This window comes from Dryobates pubescens, chromosome 29 (genome assembly GCF_014839835.1).
Source record: "Dryobates pubescens isolate bDryPub1 chromosome 29, bDryPub1.pri, whole genome shotgun sequence".
In the NCBI taxonomy this organism is placed as follows: Eukaryota; Metazoa; Chordata; class Aves; order Piciformes; family Picidae; genus Dryobates; species Dryobates pubescens.
Genome location: NC_071640.1, coordinates 4,529,514 through 4,549,419, shown reverse-complemented (window position 1 = coordinate 4,549,419; position 19,906 = coordinate 4,529,514). Strand labels below are relative to the sequence as shown.

The following is a 19,906-nucleotide window of genomic DNA, read 5'->3' as shown; positions in this document are numbered from 1 at the left end:
ACCAGAGCTGGTTGCTCAGAGCCCCAAACAACCTGACCTGGAATGGTTCCAGAGATGGGGTATCTACCACCTCTCTGGGCAGCCTGAGTGAAGGTCTCATCACCCTCACTGTATAAAATCTTTCCCTTGTATCTGGTTTGAATCTCTGCCTTTTTGTCTTAAAACCATCACCCCTTGTCCTGTCACAACAGGCCCTGCTGAAAAGATTGTCCCCATCTTTCTTAAGCATTGAAACAGTGCAGATAATGGTGATGATTGCTGTCACGAATTTCATCTTGTAAGAACAGGAAAGCTAACACCATTTGACTAACTCTACCAAATTGAACCAGAAATAGGAAAGCATTCAATGGCTTTTTGGATGATTCTTTAACATGTTTGAAGCCTGATAAGCAAATGTTATAATGTTTGTGTTGATAAAATAATATTTGGGGAATACAAAGGACTTAAAGGAACTGTGGTTTTTTTTTTAAGATAACAAACCAAACTGTAACTGGGTCAAAATCGTCAGATCATTTTCCATTTAATGACTCCCCCTTGTGGAAATCATTCTTACTGAATTGTTTTGACCCCTTTTTCTAGTAAAAGTCACTCCATATAAGGTATTGCAAAACCTGAAAATGGTTCTGCTGCATGGTGCTACCTGTTTAAAAGTCAGGGTTCTGACAGTGACTGGCAGTAGTTGTACAAATTGCTAGCAGATTTTCTGTCATTCTACTCAGTCCTTGCTTTTTAGTTTTCAGAGATTGATTTATTTATTATGTAGATGAAAAAAGCCTACCCTAATTTTCTTCTGTCTGTGTTTTCCAGCCTGAGTAAGAGGCACGTGGAGTGTGGCATCCATGGTAGGGCTTGGGTAATGATTAGGGGCTGAGTGAGTCACTGCAGAAAGCAGAGGAGCAGAGGATTCCCTCTACATTGCTACACTAAGAAAACTGAGTAAGTAATGTCATAGTAATGGAGATGGAAAATGCCTATTCTGGAAAAATATTTCCATAAGGATCTTAATCCCAGTGGTGTGCTGCCTTGTGGAAAGTACAATCTGAATCTTCAACACTGATACACAATGGAATCTGATGCTTTCCATAACGTGGTGGGACTGAAATAAAATCCTTATTGTCCTCTAGTAGTCTGCTAGGAATGGAAATAATTTAGATTCAATGTCTAATATGTATTTGAGCAGGAAAAATCATTAGCTGTTTTCAATCACACTTAAGCCCTAACCGTCTCTCAATTCTAAAATAAGTTTAATGCCTCCACTTGCTTTAATCGAAGCTTTTGTGGCACTAGAGCTGACAAAGCATCCTATTCCTTCTGCAAAGCAGAAATCATGCCCTGCAAACAGGCTGGGTGGCTGCCCTCTAGCAGCTCGTGCGGTAATTTCTCCTTAAATAGGATGTAACTGCCTTTAACTGAGTTGTAGGCCCTGAAGCTTTCCAGAACAACAATCCCAAACGAGTCTCAGTTAAACACGATGTAAAACCGAACCTCTGAATATTGATCTGGAACAAAGGAGTCTTAATTGTGAATGTCTAGACTCTTTTTATGATTTCTGTGTTCGTGTAAGGAAACTTTGTATGTTGAGCTGAGAATTTAGGTAAGATCATTGAATTATGAATCCTTCATAATGTTGCTTTTATTACATATGTTTTCACCTCCTGAACCACTGAATTACTGTATTTTTTTTTAATCCCAAGAGCTGTGAGATTTGTGCAACAACTTCCATTTAGTACTGCCTGCCACAGGTGTTTTAAAAGCCTATTAAAAAAAATCAAAGGCAAAATTAACAAACCAGTTAAGAGTGTTTCACAGGATGCTGCAAAAGACATGATATATAATATTAATTTTACTGGAAACAGAGCTCTTCACAGTTGCTTAGAAATTTTGTGTGCCATAGAATCACGGAATCTGAGTGGTTTGGGTTGGAAAGGACCTTAAAGCTCATCTGGTGCAATATTGGATTATGCTGGAGCAGAAACGTCCTGTATCCCTGCACCTTACCGTGCCATTCCTGTTTGCGTCTTCCCCAGGACAAACTGCCTCGCGTCAGTGATGATGGGAGGGATTTCGTCGTTCTGGAGATACAGGTTTTACTGGGATTCTGAGGCAGGAGAGGAAGCAGGGACGTAATCCTTCTCGACCGTACATGCACTAACTCGGGAGTCTTTCTTTTTACACAGTATTAATCTTCCTGGTTCTAGAGATTATAGAAAAGCCGAAATTGGAAGATTGTATCAGTTGCGAGGCAGCTGCAGCGGTGACCCCGGAGAGGGGGAACACAGGGGGCAGAGCACTGTGCTGCTGTTCTGGCGGGCTAGGGCTCCCGGGAGTCACTCTGCTTTTCCACCCCGAAGAGCTGGGAAAGCCGAAGTTTTCCTCAGTGCTCACACGTTTACCCGCTCCCACGCTCCGCCTCGCTGCGGGGCGCGGGGCACAGGCCACAGCCTCTCCGCTGCCTCCCGGGGCCGCCCTAAGACCGAGCACCCGCCGCGGAGGCGCCGCCTGAGGGGGCGCGCGCACTGCCCCGCCCGCCGCTGTCCCGCCCCTCCTCTCGGCGCGCGCCCAGGCAACCGGGAGCGAGCGCGGCCCGAGCGCGGCCCGCTGGCGCCCTGCCCCGCCCAACCCAGCCCCGCCCCGCCTCGCGCTCTAGCGGGGAGGCGTGTCGGCTGCGGCGCGCGGCCTCCGCGATTGGCTCCGGTGCGGCCTCTCGCGCCCACCTTTGTGCAGCCCCAGCGCCCGTCGAGAGTGGGAGGGGAAACCCCGTGCGAAGGGTGCCGCCATCTTGGATAAGGGGGGTGATGGGGGCGCAGTGGAGCCAGCGGAGCCGAGCCTGAGGGAGCCCCGGAGAGAGGCGGAGACCCGGCCTGGCCGTTGCCCAGCCTGAAACAGAGCGCTGACAGTGCCCATAGGGGGGGATCGGGCTGCCACCGATAGAGCCACGCTGCACAGCCGCCCGCTCCCCGAGCCCAGGTACGGAGGAGCCGGGGAGGGGCACCCCTCCGCCCGGCCGGGCCTAGAGCGCTAGGCCCCGCGGGGTTGCCCGTCCGCCGGTGAGACCCGCTCAGGCAAGCACGCTGCCCACTCGCCGGGAAGCCCGTGCAGATTCCTTGCTGCCACCCGGACTGGTAGACTTCCTCCTGCTGCTGTCTGCAGTTGAGGCCTAGTCGGGGCCGCGCTGCCCGGCAGTGTGCCGCTGCCCATCTCCGAGGGTGGTGCGGGCAGGCCCCTGGCCTCGGCGGGGCTGGCTGCCCTCGCTTCTGGCAGCAGGTAGACAGGGGAGGGGGCCGCTTTTCTATGTGGGGTTGAGGAGGGTGAGGCTGACTGGGCAGGAGCTAGGCCGCTGCTGCACTGTTTGTCGCCACCGCCTCCCATTCCTCCTCTGCACTGCACACTCCCTGTGCAACACGCCACCATCGAGTACTCCTGCCCATGCGGTATATGTATATACGCTTCTTAATAATCGTTGCAGTTCCACGTAGGGTGTTTGCAGCGCGTATATATAGCGCTGTGTATGTGGCTGATGTGCAGTGTTATCTGCTCTTTTGATTCTGACGTTGACTTGTACTGAAATTAACTTTGTCAGAAAAATAACTTTAGGGAGGGTTGAGGGAGGTGCCATTTCTTATTCGAGAAAGCAACAAAAGTTTTCCTGTTTTGTTCTCTATTTTTGTCAGTGATTGTTGGGGCTAAGCAGGAGGAGTTCTGTGCTTTCACCTAGTTGTGTTACAGCCTGTTGACAACCCTCCTAAGGTTTCTATAACGTCCGTGGACAACTTTGTTTTGATGTAAAATGGTACTAAAGTATCCTTGCAGTAAACCTAGTAAGAGGTGTCTGCCTGCATTGGGGTCTTTGGTAATGCATCTGTTGCTCTGGAGGTTACTTGATGTGGACTTTGCTTTCTAGGCCTCCGAAACAAAGTAGATCTATGTTGTATGACATGTTTGAACAGAAGTAACAGTACCTCTTTGTGAGCAGGATTTACTCTGGTTGTCTGTATCCTAAATCATTTCAAACCCCAAGTCAGAAGTCTTAACTTTTCCAGTAGCCAGATGTTTTCATATGGGATGCATTGGTTTTGGCATTGATTTCTACCACGGTTTGGATTGAGGTTCTCTTGTACTTGGGCGTTACTCAAGAATGGGAAGAAAATCCCAGTGCTGGAGGACTTAATAACTAAGTATCACATAGGAATTTGCTAGCTTGCTGCAGGGATTTTAAAATGTCATAAATCCAAGTGGAATGAAGAAGATCCCATTTTCCTTTCCAGTTTTATGAATAATAATAACAGTTATTGTGAAGGACAGAAGTTTGAAAACAAACCTGTTATACAGGAGGTACTAGGATTTAAAATGTAAATAGATCTTTCAAATTACTTGGTTACTTCTCTGCAGCTAATGGAACCTGCTTGTGATTGGTTCTCATTTCACAGTATCTTCCTCAAACAAAGGAGACAGGCCTTAACTTTGTTCTAAAATGTGTTTGTAACTTGTTGTGTTGCTCCAGACAGTTACATGTTCTGATTTGTTAGACTGACAACAAAACTTGTCTGGTTTCTGTATATACTGCCTCTAACCTTACCAGATTTCTCTGGAGCTTGGTTCTCCTGCTACAAATGCAGACATATGCTACAGGTTAGACTGCTACAGGAAGAGGAAAATAGAATAAATGAGGATACAGAATGGAGAACTGTGGCTGAGAGAATGGATGTGGGAGAAAATGCTCTTACTGGTGAGGACAGGTATAGGATGTTTAATTTAGCTGGGGCGTTGGGGTGTGGTTAGTAAGAAATGAGGTGTGCACATACAAATGCAGGAAGTTTAGGGAACAAAATGGAGGAACTTAATGGAGCAGGATGTGAAACCCTTCAAAGGATAACCAGCAACGTGTGTGTGACTGGATAGCTGCTGAGGAAAAACAAGAAGTTGAAGCTACCGTGATGCCTTGACATAAAGCTCTGATGCAGGAAGAGAAGTGAAGGCCTGTGAAGTCTTCAGAAATCCATACTAGGCCTCAGGCTGAGTTAAGGTACTTTACATGATTAAGGAACATGGCAAATGCATTTCTGCAGGAACAGCTTGAAGCAGGGCTCTGCAGAGCTGAAGCTTGTTAGTCTGAGCCCAGTAGTGTGCAGACCTTCTGTGCTTCCAGAGAAAGAGTTACTGATCAGGGAAATAGCAAGGCAATGCAAAGTGATCTTCAACAGCAGATTATAAGAAGCCTGCTGGGTTGCTGTCTGATCAAAGATCAGCCAAATTTACTGGCTTGTGCTAATCGGATGCTTTAATGAAATCCACACGGGGAAGGTGAGAGACCATAACTCTGGAAGAGCTGAAGAACGAGTAAGGAACTGGCCAGCAGCAAGTAATGCTGTTAGATGTGAAAGTATTGGGCTGGACAGGCTGCTAATGAGACTCCTCGGGTGTCAGTCTCAGAAGAGTGCTTTATAAAGACAAGCCTGCAAAAGTAAACAGACCTGGGAGCCTGTGTGGGGCCATCCTCTTAAAGAGGGCCAAGCTTTCCACAGGTTTAGGAAGACCTAAATGTCTTCCATGTGTGAAAGTCATAGAACCACAATGAAATTTAATTGTAATTGACCTTGTACTTTGCTATGGACAACAGACTTATGCGTGTATTAATTGAAAACAAAACTGTTGCTGCCTTTCAGTATAATCTGATTTTTACAGAAGACCACAAGTGAAGCAATTACAGACTGTTTCTAGCAGCCCTCTAAAGTAAGGTCCCAGTTAGACTGGGTTGTTGTGTGTGCTTGACAAAAGCCTTCATCAAGGGTGTAGTACAATTATGAACTGAAACAATTCTACCCTTCCCCAGTTCTTCCCTCCCTTATTGGTCTCTTCCCAGTGTTCACTGTTAATTGACATCTCAGTTAATATGTAGGGAAGTGAAGGAAGAGGATTCCCTGGGAAAGAGGGTAACTACCTGTTCATTTTGGGTAGAGATTTAGAAGCTGTTCTAAAGAGTAGTTATTGGTTGCTTACAGTTCCTTGTGTGTGCAGCTATTGTCTTCCAAATGAAAAATCTTACCAGCTCTTAAAAACTTGTTTCAGTTCATAAAAGGAATCATATGGTAGCAGTAACTTCTATAGGTAAGCTTACTTGTACTCTGAGGTCCTTTCCTCTTGCATATCCTTGAGGAGTGACCTAAATAACACTTGGATGGCCAGATGAAATACAAAATGCCTGTTGCATCAGACTAAACAGTGGTCCTCTGGCTGCAAAGTGGTATCATTTTAAGGGAAACCTGTAATAATTAGACAGGCCTGAGTTGGAAGCTGATAGCTGTTTTCAGAGGTGCCATCTCTGTGTACGTTGGCCAGCTGATGGTATTAACCACATGCAGTATCTAATACAAGCTCTGGTCTCTTCTGATAACATCCCTGCTTCTGGCTGAGCATGCAGCTCTGAAATTTCTCCATGTAAATGATATCTAGTGAAGAGTTAAAATTGACTCTCTCTGTGAGCTGAGCTAGAATGAACTGCATGGCTCTCAGGAAAGTCAGTATGGATTTGATATTTACAGTTATGTTATTCTGATAAAGAATGTTGAGGCAACGTGCCTGGAACAATCTTATCTCAGTTTGTACAGATGTGTGCTGACACTTGAAATACAGCTTCAGTGAGATGTCAAAATACCTGTGTAGTGCTTGTTGACTGGAGGAGGAAATGTGGAGAGACTAGGATCTCATTAAGATAATCTTGAACTTTTTCTAAATAGATAACAAAAGCCTCTAAGGAAGAAGTTTGTACATGGAAAATGGATTTATGATGACACTGCTCACTGTTACATTTCTACTTCTAGCCATAGTCCAGAAGTGTACAAGACTTTGAAATTAGCAGAAGTCTGTATAGTGAAGCCTGATCCTCTGGCTAGTTGCCATTCCAGGGAAGTGTTGCCTCTGAACAGGGAACGAAAACTTCTTCTGAGCTGGCAGAAGAAAGGTGGCAGGTAGACCAAACTTCCAGACTGAAGTGCTTTTACTTTCTGTTAACAGTACCTTCACGGCTGGTTAACCTTGATGTCATGCTGTATAATGGCAGCAGTGGATGAAGTGAAGGTGCACGTACTCCTGTGCACCTTTCCCAGTCCTGTAGTTCTTACCCCTCAGCTCTCCCAAAGGGGAAAATCCCAGCTCCCCATATTGAGATTATTAAGATTCACGTGTCTAGAGCAGAGGGCTGTGGAGGCAGAACTCTAGTTTCTACAGATGGCTGATGCTGCCAACACACATTAACTCCTTGCATTAACATGTAGCTAATATTTTTGTGCTTTTGTCTAGACTTCCTTCTTTCATTTGTAGTAAATGCTGAGGTTGTCAGTTTTCTAAGGCTGAATTCTCACAGTGGCTTCTGTGTTTAGTTGGTTCCATTTATTTTCTCCCATCAGCACAGAATCCTTCTGGAATATCAGTTTTATTCCAAGATCTGAGTAGAGATTGAACTTCTGCTAATCCTTACTGGAATTTGAGTGTTTGAAATTTCTTCAGTTGGTTTTTAAAGAAGTTACCAGTTCTCCAGGAAAGATTCCTGGCCTTTGGGAGTTGTTCAGAGTATTTAAGAAACTTTCCTGTATTGTAATCATTGGAATAAATGCAGTACCCAACTGTAGCTTTATTTATTTCAGTTTAACTCCAGAAATTGTGTTTAAACTTAAGATCTGTGTTTCTGCAAGCATTCAGTAAATAATGTCTGTCAGACAGAGTGACTTCTGCAGCAGCTCTCAGACTTGAGAGCAGGTCTAGACTCTTCTTATCCATAGATTTCTCTGTTGGTATTGCTATTAATAATCTGTTTCTTGAAGCTGTGGAGAGCACGTGCTGGGTCTGGCTGTGCACAGCAGGGTGTGGGGTATCTCTCACCTCCTTTAGGGGCCTAATGTCACTGTAAGATTGATGGTGAACTCTAAGCAATGAGACGTGGCTTGAAGTTAGTCTTCTCTTCCCACCTTCTTAAACTTGGTTGCCAAGCAGGGAGTGTGGTTTGCTTTTTGTTGTTTGTTTGTTTCTTTTTAACTCTCACTTTGAAGTGGGAGCTGATTATGATGCATGTGTAGCAAAGCTGTGACAGTTTTCTTTTTTGTATTGAAATAGCCTAGTTAAAGACTGGAATGAACATTGACATATCCGAGCAAGAAAAACAGCCTGCCAAAGAGAGAGGTGTGTTTAGCAGTAAAGAAGCTAAGTAAGAGACTCACTTCACATTCAGTTTGTGATGCAGCCTGCACTCAGTTCCTATTCTTCAAAAAAACGTCTTCCTCACCTCCCAGGGATGCTGCTTAGGAGCTTGGATAGCAGCAGTGTTCCCCTCGCTTGTTACAGCAACAATGCAAAGGCATGCACTCCGAAACATGAAATGTCTTTGAGTGCTTGAGTACTTGGCGAGCTGGTATTGTGAAGGAATCCAGGGTCACTTAGCTCTCTGCAGGACAGGTTTCACAGAGGCCACATCAGTGGTTTCCTGCCTTGAGTGTGCTGCTGAATGATTCCTAAAACAGTGTAAGTTTCTCGATGCTGCCTCAGAATGCAGCATGCATCTTTCCTGCTAGGTGCATGAGTGCTCTCTGTGGCTCAGCCTGCCTTTACCACGGTTTTCTGTGGAAACCAATCTGGTTCATGCTATCCGTATGAAGTACTTGCATATAGAAATTCACCTTTTAAAGCCTTTTTTATTTTGTACTTCCATACCTCATAATCCTCCAGTTTAACCTTGTCTGCTAGCAAACTGAGCTGAGCTGTCAACACAGTCGTCCTAGCTTCATTTTATAGAGCAAGTGGCAAGTTAAGTCTCCTGTAAGAACAAGTGCATTGGATCAGAAGATGCTCAGTTTGAATCTTGCTGCTATTGGGATGTGCTGGAGAAGAGGAAGAACATTATGTGTGAAGATGTATTTGGAACATTTGGAGTATTAGATGTTTCCACAGTGACACATTAATTTTGAACTCTATATGGAGCAGGTGTTGAAAATAATCAGTACACATTGAAGCTCATACTAAAATTCTGGAATCTTCCACCTCCAGGAAATAAGGCAGTGAAGCTGCTGACTGGCTTGTAAAGGGCAGTGCATTTTCAGTCATGGATGTGAATTCTTGTCCTGTACAGCAAAATGTCTGTCCACTGAGCAGTTATTGCCAGAGCCTGAGGAGGATGGAGATGGGGTGGCTCCATGAGGCTTGCCTTGACTACAGCAGAAAAAAGTACTTTGTTGACCTGACTGCTCTTGGAACCTGTGCAGCACTTGGTGTGGAATTCACCTGCCAACACAAACAAGAATTACTGTCCAAAATAGTCTTTTGTTTGCTATCTTGGATTAAACTTGATTTTATTGAATAGTCTCTGTGTGTGTATATATGTGTAAGACTTAGTGTAGATGCTTTGTGTGCTGCTTGGGATAGAAGAACTTGAGAGTTTCCATATCCTGAGCCAAGCACAAAGGCAAGACAAGGTACAGCTCGGTGACTGGCACACAGTAAACCCTTCTTAACTGCCTGTTCCCCCCTCCAAGGTCTAGATAAGAGTGTTTGCTTTAAACCTCTGCTGTGTACTGGGAATGAGATTTGTTGTCAGTCACTTTCTTATGACTGTAGTTCACTACTCTGCATTAATTGTGGCTGGAGAAACAATAACTAGCTGTTGGAAAAAGTTACAGGCCTGTAAGCTTTTCTGTAGTTTTGTTTCTTTACAGCATTTGAAAATCTTTCTAGGCTAAAGCAATGCTCTTTTTACAAAGTACTATGTTTTTCTCATGGCTGGCTGCCATTGCAGGAGCAGGGAAGGAAATGGTGAATTCCTAATAGAAGTTCTCCACTTGCTTAACTGATAATGCTGTATATAGTTCAACATAAACCATGGGGAAAAGCAGATGTTTGTGTTAACTGGCAGTGTCTGGCCTGTATAGACCTGTAAGCCTGGTTACCTGGCATATTGGCTGGTAAGTCAGCTATTGATGCTTGCAGGTTTACACAGCTGAAGCCAGTTCTAGTTCCTCCTACTTCTAGGGAAGCATAGGAAGACTTTGGAGTAGAGGAAGTACTCACCCCAATTTAATTTTGACTGTCACTCAGAGAAACTGCAAAGCCTTGCTGTAATATCACTGCTGACAAAGCCACGGAGATGTTAACTGACTTCCTGAACATCTGATTTGTGGCATGGAGCACTCCGGGCCCCAGTTAAGGCTACTACAGCATTCTTTTAAGTAATTCTTAGCTGTCTGATGCAAGCTGTGCTGTTGCCTTTGTTCCTGTTGCAAGTCTCAAAATGTGAGGTAATAGTTTGGAATTGCTGGTTTTGTTAAACCCCTGCAGATTGCTCTTTTGGAGCTATGTGGTGAGTGCTGGTGCACACAGTAACTGCACAGGGCAAGAAGCTACTGGAGCTTTTGGACAGCTGTAAATCTCTGGGTAAAAGTGAATGAGTATTGATGCTACACAGAGCATATTTCTACTTAGAGGCCACACTAACAGGGACTTAGAGCAAGTGGTGTGGGAGTTTTGCTGCTAATTTGGTGGCTGTGTGGAAGTGCAGAAACCTTAACTGTGAATGAGAGTTGGGGGGAGAGGAAGAGGAAGGGAGTTTTATTTGCTTATATGAACTAAATTGGATGAATTGGACTGAGTTTGAACAAGCAGTGGTTCTGATGTGTTCTATTTTTTGTTTTAGTGCCACAATGGCAACTGCACCTTACAACTATTCCTACATCTTTAAGTACATCATTATTGGTAAGTATTGCTGGGCACTTACCCTTTATGTCAGTGTGTGCATGACAGCCTGCCTACAGAGCCTGGGACTGGACTGGTGTTGATTTCTGCTGCATGCTTCTTGCTCTAGTGATTCTTCCAGTAGTTACTTCTCCAACCTCAGTCCCTCACAGATCACCACCATTTGCTCCAAAGCTTTAGCAACAGACAATATAAAGGCAAATGTGTTTGTACACTACAGAACCAGAGCTGTGTGACTGGTGGCCAGGGCACTGGGAGTGAGGGCAAGTGCCAGTGTCTGTATTGCTGAGTTACTGTTAAAAATAACTATTCTTCTTAACATACATACTTCAGTGTTCTGGAGCAGCTTCACTCTTGGGACCAAAGTCCTTAGCGTTCTGCACAGCACTAGGAAAAGGCATCCTGTACACATGTGCCTGGGGTCCTCTTCTCCTGAAATCAAGTTTCTAGTTAGAAAAATTGCTAAATCCATTGGAAACTTGAGAAGAACCTCAATGGGAGTCAATAGCTGGGATGTTGTGTTGAGTGAAGTTTGCTGTAGTGCTTTGCATCATTAGTCTAAAGGTTTTTCAAATGTATTGAAGACAAGTGCTAACTGGAATCTGTTGCTTTAGACAAGCTTACAAACCTTGGCCAGGCAATGTTTCTGTGTTTAAATGCTGCTTTTAGCTGCACCTTCTTTGGCTGTTTAGAGTCAGAGATTGATTGTGTTTATTACTATCCTGGAAGAACTGGTCTTGCTGTGAATCATTTAATTCTTAATGATCTTGTGCAGTTATAAGTGATCTGCAATCTTACTGTAATGGTTTCTAAGTCAGGCTGCTGTGACATCCTCAGGCTTTGGACAAGTCAGTTCTTAAGAGATCTTGCTATGTTTCACTGTTGGCATTGTGTAAGTGAATCAGTGGAAGCAAAGCAACTCCTTGGTGTGTTCTGGGTGCTTGTCAGTATTTTTGTGTCCTTACCAGTAACTGCGAGACAGGAGCAGGGCAGACACAACATATGTTTTACATTTTGTTTTTACATATCTATTTCTCATAACCATGAGAAATACAGCTGTAAAGTCAGCATTACAGATTAACTTTTCCTTTGAGTGTTCTGCTCCATCCTTGTTTGCAGCCCTGTACCTGTCACCAAAACTAGTGCAGCAGTTGACAAATGCAAGGACTGTAGGTACTGAACGCTGCCCAAGAGGTCTGAGGAAGGAATGGCTGCCAGTCTCTGTACTGCCTGTTGTGTGAGGTGAAGAAAGTATGCTTGTTGCAACAGTGATGTGGTGTCAGCCTTAATTATTCTTTCTGTAACAGGGGACATGGGTGTAGGAAAGTCCTGTTTGCTTCATCAATTTACAGAAAAGAAGTGTAAGTATTCCAGTTCACAATACTTATTCTCACTGGTGTGCTTCATCCTTCTTTCCTGCATTTTTGCTTCCCTCATGCATGAGCTGGGTGTGGTGTCTCTCTTAATCTGTGTTGGGTTGGGATTGTACTTGGTCGGATTTTTGACTCCTGCAGATGTAGAAACAAACTGTTGATGTAGTGGTGGCAGAACTGCAGTTTCACTCAGTCCTTCCTGTGAGAAGTGGGATGACTGTGACTGTCTTTACAGCTTTCCAGGGAGTTTTGGTGTGGACCAAGATGAAATTTCTTGTCTGAAATTCACATTTTCAATATTGATGTGTCTTGAACATGAGCAGCTGGAATTTTCAGTGCTGTCAAGGACTTCAAAAAGAGAGAGAAGATTAATTCCTCTGTTTGCAGACTTAATTAGCACTGTCATTCTCTATCTGCTGTGACTCATGACACTGAGTCTGCCCTCTGTAATGGTGTTAAGGCTTACTGCACTCTGTCTCAACTGTAATGTTTTTTTCATGTATAGCTATCATGACTAATTAAGAATTACCTTCTTAATGATCTGTGTGGCATTGGAGTTTGCAGCAGCTCTTGGCTCTATGGATTCCCTTGTAGCTCCCACTGGATGGCTAAACCTGTAGGTGTTTATTGGCACAAAGTCAGTCTTCAGTGTGTGCTACCTGAGATCTGGAAGTAAGAGTATAAAACATTACAGTGTAAAATATTTCTATTTTCTACTAGATTTTAACTGTTGTTTTTTATTAAAATCCAGTATCAGCCAGTTGTTTAAATGCTGATTTACACATGGTGGCACCTTGATGAGGATGTGTCTTGTTCTTCTATCAGCAATAAGCCAAAGCAGTACAACAATCAAACTGACATGCCTAACATCTCAGCCACAACACTGTCACTAGCTGTGGGTAGCTTGAATAGCTACTCATCCTTTCTGTATCTTCTTGGCCTTTCTTAAAGGTGAACTTAGTAGTATGAGTTTATTATAACTAGACATAGTACTTTTGGGGGTTTGATTTATATGGACAGCTACTTCTGAAACTGAGCTTGTTCTGTGGACAGTCACACTGTGATCCATGCTGTTTCTGAGAGGGTGTTTGTTTTGAAGCTGTGTTACAGACTTCTGGCTGTATCTTGGTATTTCCCTTTTCCTACTGTGCTGGAGGACTTGGTACCTCCTGATCTATATGGCCAAACACTGTCAGTGTCCATGCCTCACAGAGAGCAAGGGGTTTTATAACTGTTCCTTAAACTAACAGCAGTTCAGGAAAGACCTCCTTTCTAGTGAAGTGATGCAGTTTGGATACTGTAACTGCAAAAATACTTCCTTAGAGTCTGAACATCTAGGAAAGATAACCAAAAACTGCTAGCAGTGTTTTTGTAGCAGGGAGACCTTGTGCTCGGGAGATCTGATCTGTGCTCTTAATTTTCCTGAACAGTTATGGCAGACTGTCCCCACACAATTGGTGTTGAATTTGGCACAAGAATAATTGAAGTTAGTGGCCAAAAAATTAAACTACAGATTTGGGATACAGCAGGACAAGAGAGATTCAGGGCTGTTACAAGAAGCTACTACAGAGGAGCAGCAGGAGCTCTCATGGTCTATGACATTACCAGGTAAGGAGCTGTTGACTGGTGCTGCTTCTATCTTCTTTCTCTGGATGCTTGACAAGCTGTTTGGATACCACAGCCTTCTGTGTGCTGTCTCTCCTGTCCTTTTGAGTTAAAGGACTGTGGATGGATTTGTGTCCTGTTGTGTGAAGCTGCTTTTTATCTAAATATTTTAAGTATTTTAAGAGCTGAAAATGAAACACAGGGAATTATGTGAGCTGCTTCTCTTGGAAAATGTCACTGCTGACAGGCCTGAGGCTCTTGCTGTCTCAGGCCTTGACTGCCTGTGGTGAAGCCATTTAAAGAACTTGTCCTTGCTCTTCAGTACATAGGTTTTTCTGCTCCTGGGATGCAGTGGATGCTGCTGCTTACCTGGGAGGTGTATTCTTGGAGCAGGCACAGGACAAAATAGTATCTCTCTCGAAGTGGGGTGTGTAAATGTGCTTCACAGACTCTGTGTAGATGAGAGAGAGCACTGGGGAAGTCTGACCTCTGGGCCTCTTCACAGGCTAGCCCTCCAGCAAAACAAGGCCGTGTAGAAGCTGTCCTGTCTTCCCTTCATTGGCAAAAAACCAGAGATGCTGCTAAAAGAACTAATCAGATGTGCAACATGAAATACTTCTGTTTCACATGTGTTGCATCTTCATTTGGGGTTATTCTTGATACTTCCCAAGCATGTTTTGGGTTTGGAGTTTTATTCTTTTTTGTTTAGTTGGTTGTTTTTTTTCCCCCCCTGCATACATGGGTGTATTTCCTGTTTGCTTACATCTGGAGTAAAACATCTTATGCACCATTACTAAAGTGTTGCTCTGCTATACAGTGTTCTGTAAGGGTATTTGACAGGAAATCCTTCATTTTGTTCTCTACAAAACTACCACCTCCAGATGTGTGAATTGGGTTTGTCCACTCAGGGGGTTGAAGTTGGCTTGTTTGGACTTGGATCAAGATTTCAACAGGCTGCTGCTGCTTTGCCTGTCAGGAGGTTGGGGAAGAGCAGGGGTTACAGATGTTGGTGTGTTTAAGGGGTGCTGACTGTGTTGGTGGCACTTGGGTATTTTAAAAACTGCTGCAGCTAAAAGTGCTTGCTTGGTTCTTTGCAGAAGAAGTACATATAACCACTTAAGCAGCTGGCTGACAGATGCAAGGAACCTCACCAATCCAAATACTGTAAGTTGGACTTTAATTTCCAGGAGGTGGAAGTCTCTGGCCAAAGTATCTGCAGTGGTAGCAGTTTTCTCTTGAATAAGATACCTGTGTTTTCTCCACTGCTTAGCTGAGAGTCATCCCTATGTCCCCATTTTGTAGTGTATCTGTGACTCTCCTCCTTCAGTGGAACTGGAGCAGAAGTGGGGGCTCCTGTGCAGGAGAGCAGTGGCTTCCTCTGAAAGTCTGCTCGCACCACTCGCCCCTCAGGGGGTGATTTTCAGCAGCTGGAGACAGCATTTTGACTAACCCTGGACAAACCTTAACTTTTGTTACTAGTTTTTGCTCTGTGATAGTAAGGTGAATGCTGTCTCAGCTGAGATTGGAATATAAATAGAATTTTCAGCCAGATCTGACCAGTTCTCTGGAGGGGGGCGGAAAAAGTTGTTCTGTGTTTCTTGACCGTACCACAGAACTGTCCTTCAGGCTTTTTCTCCATGCCCCTAAAATCCTTTAGCACCAAATTATGGGACAGCTCTGTTGTGACAAAAGAGAACTTGTGAAGATTGTGGATGGATTAGCAGATGATTAAACAAGTAGAAGTGGTTCAGGGTACAACTTTCATGATTAAAGAGCAGGACCGCTGCTTTTTAGGACCTCATCTGATTAGAACAGCCTAAAGCATTTGAAGGGGCAGCTGGAGATGCTGTCCCTGACTCCACAGAGGGGCACTGCTGGAGCTGAGTGGTGTGAAGAGCCATAGCATTTGCAGCTAAGCCTTCTGCAAATTTTCTTTGGGGTTTTTTTGTCTTAATAACAATGAGGAAAAGCTAATAAGCTTTTTTCCAGACTAATTTTCTCTCTCCTGACCTAGGTGATAATCCTCATAGGAAATAAAGCAGATCTGGAAGCACAGAGGGATGTCACATATGAAGAAGCCAAACAATTTGCTGAAGAAAATGGTGTGTGGTTTTGTTCTCTTGAGCTGTTACTTCCCCTGCAAGCTAGTGATGTTGAAGTGAGCTCTCAGCATTGAGAGCTGCAAGTTAACATTGCAGAGTAATGTAATTACATGTACTGACTTCTGCTCTGCTTCAATGTGGCTTATCTCTAACTGTGCTTAGATCCAGAACTCAGCCTCTATCGATGCCTTAACTTTGTTAGTACTAACCAGTATTTTACGACTGTGTCTTGCATGTAGGCTGAAGGTTGCAATGTAACTAACTTGGGGCTGCTGGAAGTATGTTTTGCACTGACTGTTACACCTCTGTTTCTGAACAGGTTTATTGTTCCTTGAAGCAAGTGCAAAAACGTAAGTTACTTTTCTCTAGAGTAACTCTTTGGATGTGGTCTGCTTAAGAGAGGTATGTTGGTTGTGGCTAAGTACAGTGTTCAGGGGCAGCAGGCTTTTACAAGTGCCAAATCCCCACGTTTTTACAGTGTCTGTATCAGTTTCTGTCGTGTCAGTGGCAGCTTTGGCTTGAAGGTAGCTTGGAAATTAGACCTCTTGCTACATTTCAGGCAAAGACTTGTTGCATTGAAATGAACTGATTTGGGTTTTAAGAAATAGTGTAGAATGTGGGTAAGTGTTTCTGAATTCTCTTGGACTTTTTGAGTTGCAAGCAATTTCTGTAGCAAGCAGCCAATTCCTTTGGTCATTGAGAGGAACCACCATGCTGTATTTGTGGTTTGCTGAAGAGCTTGGTAGACCACAAGGGATTGGACCTCCAGTGACACCAGTAGATGTGGTTCCAACTGGCACTTGATGTAATGGAGCCTTTTAACTAAAAGGTTTTGGCTAACAGTGGCTCTGTCAAAACTTCTCTGTGTGTAGCTCACAGCCTCAGCTGATGGGTTTTTTTAACTTGCTGCTGGGTGTTTTGGTACCTGTTTCTTGCTCCTGGCTAATGCTGCTACATTTGATAGTTGGGGAGTGAATTGCCCTGTGGAAGGTTGTCCTATCAGACTTGGTGACATGTCTGCTTCCTGTACAGTAAGCTCGTCCTGCATGCAAGAGGACAGGGTAGTGACTGCTGCTGCTTGGTGACCTGTCACACCCAGTGAGGGTGTTCTTCCAGGTGACTCAGCCTGCATTGCTTTGAGGTGTAGCCTGTGTAACTCCCACTGCTCTCTCTTTGTAGTGGAGAGAATGTTGAGGACGCCTTCCTGGAGGCTGCCAAGAAAATCTACCAGAACATCCAAGATGGAAGCCTGGATCTGAACGCTGCAGAGTCAGGTGTACAGCACAAACCGTCAGCTCCGCAAGGGGGGCGGCTAACCAGTGAACCCCAGCCCCAGAGAGAAGGCTGTGGCTGCTAGTGACCTCTGTTCCATGGCTCCATTTCTGACCTTTCACCTCTGTCTGAGGGGAGTGGTGCTTTTGACCACTTCCCTGTCTTCTGTACATCTTACTGGGTTTAATTAAAACTCTGAGACAAGTTTAACACAGTACTAAACTGCTAAACAACTTTAGATGTAATCAGGTTATCAAAGGCAAGTAGAGTAATAAAACCTCTCCTGCATGGTAAATCTAGAAGTTTTTTTTTCTCTCTTCTTCTCTCCTTGATTGTCCTTGTGATAGTGTCACCCATGCATAATTTAAAGCGAGCACTGATGCTGGACTCCTGATTTTACACTTTCGCAGGGCTTTGTCTCGTACGGTTTAATTTTTATGGTTCTTTGGCCTTTCTTCCCCCAACCTCCTAACTGTTTAGAGCTGTCCATAGTAAAGGATAAGTTTTTGCTGTGAAATGAATTCCGATGGTAGCAAGGGGCTCTGTAACAATGTGCTTTTGTTGGAAGAATTCCCTGTGGTGTGTGTCTGGGGGGGGTCAGGGTGGGCCGGTGCAGGAGCGTTGGACTTGCACAGGGAAGCGATCCGTTCATTCTCGTGCTCATAGCTTTACGTCGTTTCGTTTGCCACTTTTATCCTTTCCATTTGTTAACAGAACGTAAATATGTATAAAATTTGAAGGAACTGAGCTAACAGTTAAATACATCCTGTGTATATGATTTTAATGAAGAAAATGATTACTGGCATTAGAACAGTATATAAGAAAATACCAGTTTGTACAGTATGACCTATCCGTGACCACGCTGCCCCCCTCTAGTACAGCAATCGATGTGGCTGCAGATCACTAACATAGGCTTAAACTGCTCGGTGTCACCAGTGGACATTGTGCTGGGGGAGCTCTAATCCCGACGCAGAAATTAACACTAGTGGAATCTGTCCTTCATCTCTGCACTGTGGTGTTCCCACGTCGTTCTCTTCACCCCTCCTGTGCAATCAGCAGTGTGCTATAACCTGCTTCTCTTCGGTGGGCCTCTCGCGTTACTGGGCTTCGGCACCCGCCTTGCACCGCAGCCAAAGGCTGGCTCTCCTGCACATCTTCTGCTTTTGTACCTTTAACTTTTTGAGTGGTCAGAGGCTGAACTGGACAGTCTGACAAGGCCTGTGCTCTCTAGGGATTTTTAACTGCTCTTGTATTTTTTGGCAGTCCCCAGTGAGGCTGTTTCTTGAGACTTGAGCTTTTTTGTCAAGCTTTTGAGTGTGTCCCTCGTGGGGTGCCACAGCCTGTAGTGCTTGTAGGAAGGGGAGGTGCTGAGTGGTGACTGCACACGTGGGGTTTGTTGGGGTGTCAGGCTGGGGGTGTGGCTCTGTGAGCAGGGCTGATGTATCTCACATGGAGCTTCACTTGGTAAACATCACATGTGGTTTAAAATGGCAGGGGGCGAGTGCTTAACCACGATGAAATGTCTGACTGCAGGCTTGCTGCAGTGCTTGAAATACAAAGTGGTCTCAAAATCCCTCTCTAGACACTAAAACTACACTGTTCAGACATGTAAGTAAGCAGTGGTACCAGAGTATTGTACAGTCAATGTTAAATACAAGCCAAAAACTGGAATGTGCAGACAATAGGATTTGGGTAACTTGTGCACTGTCCCTCTGTTTTGTCTGGTTAGTCCTTTTTTAAACTAATATTCTTAAGTAGATGGGTATGTCCAAGATCTACAGCTAATGAATGCATCCAGCTTAAACCCAGGTTGCACCACAAAGGGGTTTGCCCAGGGACCACGACCTGCTGCTGACATGAAGTCAATGTTCTAATGACTACAGCTTGTTGAGGTGCAATACCTGTACTCCAGAGTTAGTTACAGTAGGTCTTCTGTTTCTGTCACAGAAAGGATTTGTTTGGACTGCTGTACTCCTCATTTGATGTAACAATACTATTAATCTAAATATTTGTAAATAAAGTACCTGTATCTAGATAACCTCTGCTGCTGTGTCATTTGCTCAGGCCCTCTCTGCTTAGGGTGGGACTTCTGATGGGGGCTTGTGCCATGAACCTCTTTAAGAGGGACTTGCTGCTGGTTTCCACCCACCCCAGCAGCTGACCTGCAAAAGCTGCCAGGCAAGTGCTGCTGCTGCCTGCAGTCAGGCCTCTGGTGGAAAAGGTCTGTGAGCACTCTTGGAGGTTATGCAAGAATTCTTTGTAGTGGTGCCATTGGTGCTTTAACTACTTGCAGCTAACCTTTATGTGGACCTTAAGTGGTTAAAGCATCACAGGCTCTTCACAAAGGGTCTGCCAGGCTCTTCAAGAGCCCCAGCCTGGGCTGTAGACAGTGAAACACGATGTGGTTGTGACATCTGCTGCATAGCAGAGGTGTCAAAGCCACTCTCCGGGGAAGAAGTCACTGTGTGCGTTTCCTGCTGGAGTGAAGAGATGTTCTCCATGCTTGTACCTTGCTCTTCCAGGTAAGGATGCTGTAGGTCCTCTTTTGGTGCCTTGTTTAGCTGCCTCGAGGCTTCACAAAGTGTTTTTTCCACTAATTCAGAGAAAGTTGCTTATAACTTTGTTACAGAATCATTAACCGTGGCGCCATGCTTCAGGAAAGGGATGCAGCTGAGCCTGCAGCAAAGGGCAGGCACCAGCGAGCTCACAGACAGGAGCCAATACTACAAGTAAAATAAACACTGATGGTGAACAAGTTTTACTTTTTCCAGCTAGGATCCAGAGGGGTCAGAGCTCACTGCTGCTGTCCTCAGCAGCACAAGT

General features: G+C 44.5%; 2 protein-coding genes across 2 annotated transcripts; both read left to right on the top strand.

The window, feature by feature from the left end:
- The first annotated feature begins 245 nt into the window (after window positions 1–245).
- On the top strand, window positions 246–2,787 carry LOC128898639 (uncharacterized). Its single transcript, XM_054174179.1, has 2 exons — window positions 246–277; window positions 2,178–2,787. The coding sequence occupies exons 1-2, from the start codon at window positions 246–248 to the stop codon at window positions 2,785–2,787; spliced, it is 642 nt and encodes a 213-aa protein (XP_054030154.1).
- RAB14 (RAB14, member RAS oncogene family) lies at window positions 2,758–19,115 on the top strand. The gene is made up of 8 exons (XM_009907462.2): window positions 2,758–2,967; window positions 10,673–10,731; window positions 12,039–12,092; window positions 13,535–13,712; window positions 14,807–14,873; window positions 15,724–15,811; window positions 16,131–16,161; window positions 16,991–19,115. The coding sequence occupies exons 2-8, from the start codon at window positions 10,680–10,682 to the stop codon at window positions 17,166–17,168; spliced, it is 648 nt and encodes a 215-aa protein (XP_009905764.1). The 5' UTR covers window positions 2,758–2,967; window positions 10,673–10,679; the 3' UTR covers window positions 17,169–19,115.
- Window positions 19,116–19,906: the final 791 nt, after the last annotated feature.